Source organism: Manis pentadactyla, chromosome 8, assembly GCF_030020395.1.
Source record: "Manis pentadactyla isolate mManPen7 chromosome 8, mManPen7.hap1, whole genome shotgun sequence".
Taxonomy (NCBI): Eukaryota; Metazoa; Chordata; class Mammalia; order Pholidota; family Manidae; genus Manis; species Manis pentadactyla.
The window spans coordinates 134534978-134546458 of record NC_080026.1 but is presented as its reverse complement, the minus strand read 5'-3'; the positions used below and the strand labels follow the sequence as shown (position 1 = coordinate 134546458).

The following is an 11481-nucleotide window of genomic DNA, read 5'->3' as shown; positions in this document are numbered from 1 at the left end:
CAACTCCAGTATCATCAGCTTGAGGATTTAGGGGGCACGAAAAGTTTGCCGTCATCTCAAAACTGTCTTGTCCTCTGACCCGTTTCTGGCGCCTCCTCCCCGGAGGCCTGGTTGCTCCCTGCCTCATATCTGGGTAGCAGGAGCTGCAAGGTGCCCACGGCAGGAGCTCCAGGGCTTGGAAGGCCCGCGCTCCTCCCCCACTGTGGTGGGTGGGCTCTGCTTCTATGACAACAGTGGACGCTCCTGGACTTCCCTCCTGGAGACGCTGAGAACTCAAGGTCATGAACAGGGAGAAGAGGCTTCCCAGCCAGCAGAGCTCCTGAGGCAGGGGAGAAGTCAGAGGCGACCTCAGCCACCTTTAGCTTCCTGCAGAAAATGGCCAAAGGAAGGCGCTTCAACCCGCCTTTAGACAAGGACGGAAGATGGGTAAGACGGTGTCCTCTCTCACCTTTCTCAGGCCACGTGGGCGTGCTCAAGGGCGCAGAGCTGAGTTCAGATCCCGCCTCTGCCCCTTACCTTGGCATGACTTGATGAATCACTTCACGTAGACTCAGTTCCTTCATCTGTGAAGTGGGAATCTCATAGCACTCTGGGGAGGATTAAGTGTGATCTTGTGTGTAAAACGCTCAGCACACTGGCATCTTGTGAATGTCCACTAGGCAGTAATTGCTGTACGCTCTACTTTTTCTTTTTTCCCTAACATCTATCTTCTAACATAAGTAATTTTATTACATTATAAGTGTTGTTTGTCTCCCTCTCCTGCAATACAAGCTCCACGGAAGCTGGGATGTTTGTCTTTTTAATTCACTGATTATATCAGAGAACACTGTAGCAATAATACATAGAAAAGTTAACATTTTTTGTTTCTTTAAAAGAAAAAGAAAAATGGAAAGCACCTTCGATAATTGGGTCTGAATGCCCTAAAAAACCAACTGTACCCACCTGGGCATGACCTTGGTTAAGCAGTTTTGTCTTTCTAAATCTCAGTTTGTTAAATGGAAGCATAGTATACCAAGGTTAGAGGGCTATCGGGATGAATGAGATAAGTCATACAAAGTGCTTAGTGTAATACATGGAAACACAGTTATATATATATTCTTTCTTGTATATTTTGCTTCATTCCACAAAGATTTATGGTAATGTATGGAATATATTCACAATAAAATAATAAAGTATAAAAAAACAGAACCAACTTAAATATAGCTTGGAATAGAGGCAAAGACTGGGAAAATATAGATATATAGGCCTATGACCTACAAACTGGCTATTTGGGCATCAAATTTGACTCTGAGATCCCTGGCAGCCAAAGTACAAAACAGTGTTGTAACTGAGTGAAAAAATGGCATCTCTGCCTTCACATTGTATCGGTTACCTTTGTTGCCTTAATGTTTGGGTCAGAAAGCTTCTGCTCAGCCCTTAGCCCTGCAGGTCTGCAATATAGCCTTGTTAACCATCAAAACGAATTTTGCTCATGACTTGAGATTGATGCAACCAGTCGTTTACTCAAAACTCACCTTCCCCTGGAGTTAAAGAAAAATGTACAAAAATGGTGACTGTATTGTCAAGGACTTACAGAGATATCATGGGCAGACCCATGTCAACAAAATGACTGAAGTCAACTGACCAAGGACAGGAGTTTCACAACTGTCCTCGGACCCTTGCTGATGTCCAGACATCTGAGTCAATCATCACCTCCTAGCCTTAACCCCCTCTTGACGACCCCCTTCCTTAATATAAAAGAAGCTTGAAATCAGCTCTAAGTTAAGATGGTGCTTTAGGACATTTGACCACTATCTTCTTGGTCTGCTGGCTTTCTGAATAAGGTCGCTTTTCTTGCCTCAACGCCTTGTCTCTTGACCTACCATGTCATGCAGCGAGTGGCACGAGCCTGTACTCAGTGGCAGTGTGAGCTACATAACACTAATTGGTCATGAGGAGTATAAGGGCTTATATTTCTCAAGTAACAATCAATCCCTAAGTAGGCAGTTCAGGGTTGGTACAGACGCTCTGTGGAGCCAGCGGAGGCCCAGGTTCTCAGCCTGCAGTCATCCTTACTGCAGGGCTGTTCAACACAGGTGCATAAATGAGGGGAAGGTCAAAGGACAAAAATGACAGGAGGCATTTGTCAGCTAAGTCTGCCCCTTTTTATGGGGGATATCAAAGCTTTCCCGGGAGCTCTGCCCCACAGACATCTGCTTTCATCTCATTGGGTCACATGGCCAATTTAGCTGCAAGAGAGTTTGGGGAGGTATGTTTTAACCAACAACGTCGGGGTTCTCTTGTAAGAGAGAAAGTGATAAAAAACATTTCCTCTCCCACTGTGGTCCCAGGAATGCACACAGGCTGGATTTTAGGTGGGGAGGCATCATGTCCCCAAGTCTGGCTTGAGCCCGTGGTGTGGGTTCTTTCTGCTGCCAGCACCTAATAGCATAAAAAGAATAGTGCTGATCATGAAGTTTCCCAAAGTAACTTGGAGATGAGTTGGGAAAATTAAAGAAATCGTTGGCTTTGAGTCAGCAGCAGCCCATTTGGGAAGACAGTAATTGCCACATTAGAGGTGACAGTCATTTTGCAGTTGACCTTGCTGGTTGTAATCTGGCTGTTGCCGGGTAGGAAAGGCTTTTTCCACATACTTTCACCTCCCTATTTAATATTTCAGCCATTGAGTGATTGAATGCAGCAAAAATGTCACCACCAACCTGTTAAAAAGCTGTATTTCACGGTTACAATATCTAACAGAAGGGTTTATTTCACAGCTATCATGTTATGGCCCTTAAATATATATATTAAAAGAGTGAAATTAAATTGCTGGAGCCATTTTTTTATAGCAATTTAGTCCACAGACTTGCAGAATACAAATGAACTCAAGCCAGTTGTCATTTAGCTGGTGAAAGGGACCATTCCTGAGGTTAGAACAGCCCCCCACCCCCAGCCTGATTTTCCATAGCTTCCCAGACAGGACTATTGACACCATCAGACTAGAGAAGGGAGAAGGGAAAGATTATGAGTCTGGAGACCCTTTGTATTAGTTATATTTACTTAAATAATTTTTATAAACATTAAAAAAATATAACAGAATGAATTGGAAATGCATAGGTTGACCTTGAAGAACTGCTAGGATATATTGTTAAGTGGAAAAACAAGGTGCAAAACAATATTAACGCATGGTACAATTTTTACAAAGCAATGTAAGTCACCTCTGCAGATATAGGTGTTTGTATGTAATCACATGAGCACCCTGCTGTTAATATATTAATGATCTGGGTGGCAGTGGGGGTGACAAGGAGGGGGAAGAGAAAGTCTGTTAAATGAAAAGGTATTTATAATGCTTAGAAAACACATTATAATACAACCTACGCATGCAAAATTATAAGTATCTATGGGTCTATGATCATATGGAGATGTGTGAAGAGTGACCATAGCATTAAGAAAGGGTGATGCAATTTCAGGGGAATTTGTTTTCCATATATATTTTTTTATTGTTTGCATTTTTTAAAACTGTGAGTGTGTATTATGACTCTACCCAGAAAAAAATACCATTATTTTTATTTTGTAAAAAGAAGACAATGTAATAGATGCATTTCATTAAGAAACATTTAGGCGGTGGAAAATGATGGTGTCAAGAAAGCCTTCCCTTCCCCATTCCCTCGGTCAGGTGACCTCGGTGCTCGGGCAGGCCTGTGTGCACAGCGGCTTCGGGTGCGTGTGTGGTCGCTCCATCGGCCTCGATTCCCATTTCCACTCTCCTCGCCCCATAGCAGCCATTCAAATGTGTTTAATGGGAGTTCCTTCCTTCGGATGTGTGCTCGTAAATTATGTATTGTCATTTTGTGTGCATGGATTATTTATTTACATAAATGGTGTTGGGTTATGGATCTCATTCTGTTTCTTTCCTTTTTTTCCACTCGGCACTGCATTTAGAAGACCTCTCCACGGCTGTGCGTTATCTAGCCTGTAGCTTCTCCCTGCCACGGGAGCACCCCACCAAGGACACAACACACAGCACATCATCTCCCCAGTTGCACATCAATAGTAACATACTAACCACACTCTGGTGCAGATATTGAACCAAGCCACCTGCATATACAGCTCATCTGTGACTTGAGAGGGAAAAAGAGACCCTACCAGTGTTGGGCAATATCCTTATAAACCAGAAAGGAAGGAAGGAGAAGGGCCAGAGGGTGGCAGTGGGTTTGAGAGCAGGGAGAGGGCAGCTGAAAGCAAAATTAGACTCTGCCAGCAGTTACTGAGCGCTCCCCATGTGTGTGCAATTTCTCTTTTAATCTCATCGACCCTCTCCAGTAGGTATTATTATTCCCATTTTACAGATAAAGAAACTAGGCCTTGGAAATCCAAATCCCTTGCATACGCCTCACCTTGTAGGAAACAGGGGGGTTGGACTCAGGACCTTGAAATCCAAAGCCCATGACGCAACCACATCATGCTTTTTCCCATGTGGGAATTTTCACCAAGAACTGAGCTCTTGTTTTTTGTTTGTATTTTTGTTTCCATTCAATTCTCCTAGAGATCCCACTGCAAAGCCCACTTTGTTGGGGTGGCTTTTAAGAGGTGTTATTTAAATACAATTGGGGTGAGTTACAGTGGCCATTGGGGCCCCCCCGCCCACATCCCCCTTGGGGATTGAAGGATGCCCTCTGACCCCAGCTGCTCAGAGGCAGCCCTCAGTGGATTCCTTGGCTGAAGAGCCCAGCCTCCTCCAGGCCATGCCTTCTTCCTGGGGCACCCCACAACCAGTGGCTGGTCCACGGCATCCAAAGCCCCATGGGGTCAGTTGAGGCCTCTGTTGGGACCACCTCCCTTCACCCGGCCTTGTTTCTGTCCCTCTTGGTCATAGGGAGATACCAAGAGCCTCCCCAAATAGTCTTCATTTTCTTCTTCATTTTTTGGCTTTGAATCCTACCCTTATTTTTCCCACCTAGACTTTCCCCCCCTGCTGCCATTCTACCTTCTCAGGGGACAGTCAGCTGGGGCCCTGCATCCCTCTCCTGCTCCAGGTCTTAGGGTCTACCTCAGACCTGCAGGATGCTGGCTCACCCCTGTGGCATGGGCTGGAGCCCTCGCCCCATGCATGGGGAGCTCCCTGACCCACAGGAGGATCTCAGCGAACCCATTCTGTCTTCTCCCAGTCCGTCAGCTCTCTCTCACCAGGCCACGGAAACATTTCCAGGCTCCAGTGAAGCTGGGGTGGCCCCGGTAACTGGAGATGACCGGCAGTGATGGCCATGGGCCATTATGATATTTTTTTGTCTTGGAAAGAATACTTGAAAATTACAAAAATTATGCCATTTCCATCGCATGCCAGAAGCACCCAAATTGCATTTTAATCACTTTACAGAGGAAGCTCTGATAGTTGGCTTAGAGCTTCAGATATGTCTGGTTTCCATCAAGGCATGTGCTCTTTCTCCAGTTCCCCCACATCGGACTAACGCAAAGCACGCCCGAATCCACCACCAGGGCAATGTTAAAAGAACCCCACAGTCCACATTTGTCTCGGCAAGCGGAGGGGAAGCTACCGCCAATCTACAAAGTCTGGGAGCAGGTGAGTCCGGTGCACTGGCCATGGCCGTGCACCCCTGTGGCTCTCCAGGGGGGCAGCACCACTGCCATTTCTGGCCAGACAGTTCTTCCTTGGAAGCAACGGCTCATTTTCCATCCCTGGGTTCCTAGATGCTGGTGGCATCTCTTCCTCGTGCCCTAGTCACTGTGACACCCTGTTCTCTAGAAGGAACTACCGCCCAGCCTAGGCTATCAAGTTATTCAACACCTTTACGGGAAGCAACACCCTGGTTACAGCTCACAGCTCACGACACGCCCGTTCGCCTCCCCAGCCCACTCGTGAGCGGCCTCAGCGGCGTGAAGCGGCCTGCAGGGGAAGCAGGCGTTGACGTGACCCTTAGCTAACTCACTCTGCCAGTGCGGCCAGGCCCTGGTCATCCAGGTACTTACTGGGCAGATGAGGAAGTTGGCCTACTGGTCTCCAAGTCCTCTCCAGTGTTTGATTTTGTGAACCTATGAACTTTTCCTTTCTTCCAAAGAAAGTGTTTGGAAAGAGAATTTTTGTGATGTTCAGCAACTAGGCAACGAAGTTGAATTTTAAAGCCTGGAGTTGACATGCACACCTACGTAAGGCCTCACTGTCCAGTGCTGTCTGCCCGTCCCTGGTGACGGGTTTAATCCTCACTGAGAGCTTCCTTTGCCTCCCCATCTTCCTTCCACGTGACTGTACGTAGTTCTGCAGGCATCCTGGGGTTCTGATGTGTGCCTTTTCATTTCCTCCCCCGTCTTTTCCAGCAAGCAGTAAATAACAACTTCCCCTTCTCCATGCACGACAATCGGCACTGCTTTCAGAACTCTGGCCACTACCTGGACTCTGTGAGTATTTCCCTCCAAATTACTAGTAAAGCAGGGAGTGACACCAGGGCCCTTGATTTTCTGAGGTACATGGAAGATACAGGACTTCTTCCAGAAGAAGGTCAAAATGAAAACCTCCTAACAGGTGATACAAATGCATGGAGCTCTCAAAGCTCCACGTGGCTGTCAAAGTCTGCATGAGCCTCCTGCCTGTGTTTCTGTGTGCTTCAGACTCTCCAAGAGCCTTTTCATAAACTGTCACATTTGTGAGCTTTCTTACAAAGATCCGTCAAGGGAAGGGGTATTGCCTATGTGTGTCTCTGGATGGCAGAGCCAAGACCCACAAAGAGAGGTCAAAGAGAGGGGAGCTTACCTGATATAAAGAAGGACTTCCTAATACCTGGTGCTGTCTTTGCTCTAAGGTGGTGAGTTCCCTGTCCTTGGAGAAAACAAAGTCATATAGCACTTTTTGGTGGTGGTAAACCCAGCGTTGTGCAATGGAAATGTATTGGGAGTATATATGTAATTTTCAGTTTTCTAGTATCCAGATGAAGTAAAAAGAAAGAGGTGAAATTATTTTTAATAATGTATTTTATTTAACACAAGAATCCCCCAAATTACCAATTCCACATGTAATCAATATAAATACTGTTAATGAGATATTTAAATCCCCCAAGCTACATCTTTGAGATCCAGGTTGTATTTTACACTTATGATACCTCTCAATTTGGAAAACCCACATTTCAAGGGCATGTGTGACCAGGGCTATCAGACCTGACAGGGCAGGTGAACGTTCAGGGTTATATCAGGTGATCTCCGAGAACCCATCCCAAACCTGAAAGTCCACGGTGGTGGTGATGAGGAATTAATCATACTCACCATTTATTAAGCATCTGCCGCATGCTAGCACTTCATACTCTCATGAGATCCTCACACCACCACCTCTGGTTGATACTCTTGTCATCCCCAGTTTAGAGACGAGGAACCTGAGGCATGAAGTCAAACAACTTGCCCAAAGTTACTCCCTCCTCGAGGCTGCCATAACTAAGTGAAACTGAAGTGGTTCAATCTAAAAAAAAATTTGATTTGCCCCAGCAGAGTATTGAATATGAAATAGATTACCCACTTTGCCTGCCTCTCTAAATGGAAGGTTTAAAACGGTTTTCTAAATTACCAAAGTAATTTCAAATAATATAGAATGATATAAAATTAAAAAAAGGAAACATGTACTCTTATTTTCACGCCTCACAATCTCACCTTGATGATTCACTGATAATGGCTTAATGGGTAAAATTTGAGAATTTTTGCAATTCCTATGCAAACACACACACACAAGTGTGTATCTTTTTAATGATATAAATAGGATTATACAACATATATATTCTATGAGCTATGCTAGTCTCATAGAAAACATTGGAAGCTTTCCAGCCCTGTTCTGGAATAGTTTACATAATGTGTGGATTTTTCAGCTTACTGAAAGTTAGATATTGCCTATAAAGTAATTTATGTTTGATATCTTTTTATAGTAAGCTTTATAAAATACCTTTTGAATTTCTCCCTAGACTGTTAATCTATTCAAACTTCTATCTCTTGAGTAGGTTTTGCTGAGCCATGTTTTTCTAAAATTTGTTAATGTCTATGTAACCTAATATCTATTTCTTTCTAGTCTTTTGTCCAAGCATTGTGTTTTCTTTTTTAGTTTTCATCTAGTTATGATCAAATTGGAGGCACAATTTTGACTCCATAATCATTCTCAGGCTCACATGTGAGATTCTGAGAGTTGAGGCAGCCTATGGACACAGACCCAGAGGTGATGCTCCCTTCCGGGAACCCTCTGGGATGGGTGCACTGAGGGCCCCTGGGTGCAGGGAAACATCTGGGCTCCCTGGGAGTCCAGCCTTGCTAACAGGCTGTTTCTGGTTGGGGTCTCTCCGGCTCGGCTTCGTGTCTCTAGAAGTCCAGTCACCTGGTGGGCATGGGAGACTGTGAGAACAACAACAAAACACCACTGGCATGTTCTGAGTGTTGATTTACAGCCTTCAGCAGGTTGGAAGATATCGCCTACAAGGTGCCATAGTGTGCATATAAACATAGGATCATAGGATGTCATGTAGCTGGTTTTACTAAAGACCTCAGAACCGCGTGACCTTGAATATTTTTCTCCTAATCTTCTTGTAATTCTTCCCTAGGGTCTGGGACGACGGAAGATCTCCCCAGACAAAAGGCAACATGCTTCAAGAAATTTCAATCTTTGGGCATGTGACTATGTTCCATCTTGTCTTGATGGCGTTTCAAATAACCAAATATCATATGTATGTCAGGAAGGCGTGGTGGTTCCAATATTTAGACGCTTTCCAAGACATTATAGTGAGATATGGAATGCTTTTAAATTTATTCCTCAGCAAAGCTATACAGAGTTTTTGAAAAAGAATTCACAAGTAAGGTTTGCTGTTGACAAAAAGGCTAGTTCTCCTTTGGAGCCCTAATACTTCTGGAAGATTCTTGATGAATTTTGCAATCTTGGTATTTTATCAAACATTCTGAAAGTATGTGTCTTCTGATTTGGTGCTACTTTAAGTTGCATATAAGCTTTATTTAGAATTAGAGATTAAAGACTGTATATGCCTTAATGCTGAGTGAAGTTTTCTCAAAGTGATAATATAGAGATTACAGTTTTTATATTGAGAAGCTAGAAGGCAACAGATATGTTACCATTCCCCACCTTTACAGTAGTTTAATGATTTTTAGTAAGGTTTAAAAACATTCAAGTCCTTATAAAATAAAGATATGTGAAGATACACACATTTTAAATGAGTATATTTTAAATGAAAATGTATTTAAGTGAATTTTAAGATTGCCACACTAACTTTTGGGGGAGTTTAAAAATCACATAATTAATACATGATTACATTTTCATTTTGAAATTTCGAACAGTATAGAGGAAGCAGGAGTCCCACTTGATTTTACTACATCTCCAGTCTTTGTCCTGTCCCCAGATGTAAGTTAACCATTTGTTTTTATTCTGTGCATTTATAATCATATACATGTACATAACCACCTAAAATTTTTGAACATAAACTGTGTCATACCGTACATAGCTTTCTTCTGATATTTAACAGTGTTTCTTGGAGTTGTTGTGGTGTCTTATGAAGGGACTGGTTCGCTTTTTAAACTACTGCCCTGGATTCCCTAACATGGATGCACCACGTGTTTAAAAATTAGCTTCATATTAGTGAGCATTTGAATTGTTTCTAATTTTTTGCTGTCAGATCTGGTGCCTATGCCTGATTAACCTCTTTGGGTGCATGTTTACATGAACTGCTTGAGTAATCTCTGAAAAGTTACCTTTTTGGTAGAGCTGGGTCGGAAGGCATGCACAGCTGAAGTTTTATTAAATGCTCCCACATTACTTTAGCAAATGACTGGGCCAATTAAACTCCTACTGATGGTATCTGTGCATTTGTTTTTTCCCCCTCAAATTATCTTTTAAATATTTAATGATACTTAAGAGCCAAATGGGAACTTGTCATGGTCTTATTTTGCATTTCTCTGGTTATTAGTGAAGTTGAGCATTTTTTCCTACTCCATGGCCATTTATGTTTGTTTCCTTTCTATAACCTGCCCAGTGTCACCATTATTCTATGCCGCAATTTTCTTGGTTATATTTGGATATTTTTCCTATAGGTGAATTTTAGAATAAGCTTGTTGAGTAAATTCACTGGAAATTTGATAGGCATTTCCCTGATTTAGATAATAACTTATGGGAGAATTGAAATCTTTATACCATGTGAGTCTCCCCCACCAGTTTATTCAAATCTTATTTTATGTTCTTCAGTAGTTTTATAATTTTGTTCACATGGATCTGATATGTTTATTTTCAGTTTATTCCCACATATTTTGACCTTTTGTGCCTATTTTTAATGTTTGTTTGTTTTTTAAGGTACATTTCAGAGTGGTTTTGCCTTATGTCAAAAAGCTATTGATTTCTGTTTGTGAAGTCTTATATTTGACACCTGGCTAAACTGCTAATAATAAATAAATATTCTAATAAAATAAAAATAAGGTTCTGATGATTTTTCAGTTGATTCCCTTGGGTTTTTCTATGTAGATGATTACAGCATTTGCGGAAGTGATCATATATATCATTTCTAACGTTTATACCCTGTCATTTTATTGTATCAGGTACAATTTGAATATCAGTGCATTTCGCATGTTCTTATTTTATTCCTGAATGTAATCGGCTGCTTCTTTCGTGTCAGTTTGCTGTGGAAGCCTGACTATTGTTGCAGGTTTCAGATAGATGACCTTTATCTAGTTAAGACTCTTCTCTTGTTCTTTGTTTCTTGTTTTTATTCTCCTAAAATATTTTTAAAGTGTATGTACAGAGGAAAATTTTCAAGGAAAATAAAAAATAAACAGTGAAAAATAATTTTCCCCACATCCCTGACTTCCATTTTCTCTCCCAGTTATAGGCCTGTTGACATTTCTTAACGTGCATCCTTTTCCAGCTGGTCTGTGCACAGATTCGCCCCCACTCCTTCCCTCTCCCCCTCTCTGCCCCCATTTCTCCCGCTCACACGCACACCCTGAACAAAGGCCGACGGGAGACATCATGCCACGGTTGCTTTCTGCTCTCCACGACCAACTAATGCTTAGGAGTATGTCTGGGAAGTTTCTAAGTCATTCCATATACATACTTTCAAACCTAATTTTTTTTTTTTTTAAAGAAGCATGGTTGCCTAGCATTTCATTGCATGGATGTATCCCAGTCCTGTAATCTCCCAATGGCCATTGAGGCAATTTTCAATCTTTTCTTACTATAAATAATCTGAAATAAACATGTTTATAGATAAATACTTGCATGCATATATGAGCATTTTTATATGGTAAACTCATAAAAATAAACTTTTTCAACTAAAGAATATGTAGCTGTAAAATTTTAGCTCATATTGTCAAATCTTCTAAAAGAGGCCATGCTCCAATTTATAATTTCCTAACTAGATTGGAAATATGAGAGCTCCTATTTCCCACCCCCTTGCACTATTAAACTTTATATTTGCCAATTTGTTAGTTAAAACATGGTGTTTCATTGTAATTTGCATCCTTTCC

At 42.2% G+C, this 11481-nt stretch overlaps 1 protein-coding gene across 1 annotated transcript; it reads left to right on the top strand.

The window, feature by feature from the left end:
• The first annotated feature begins 294 nt into the window (after positions 1-294).
• TEX36 (testis expressed 36) lies at positions 295-10783 on the top strand. Its single transcript, XM_036898984.2, has 4 exons — positions 295-426; positions 5429-5560; positions 6313-6393; positions 8562-10783. The coding sequence occupies exons 1-4, from the start codon at positions 376-378 to the stop codon at positions 8856-8858; spliced, it is 561 nt and encodes a 186-aa protein (XP_036754879.2). The 5' UTR covers positions 295-375; the 3' UTR covers positions 8859-10783.
• Positions 10784-11481: the final 698 nt, after the last annotated feature.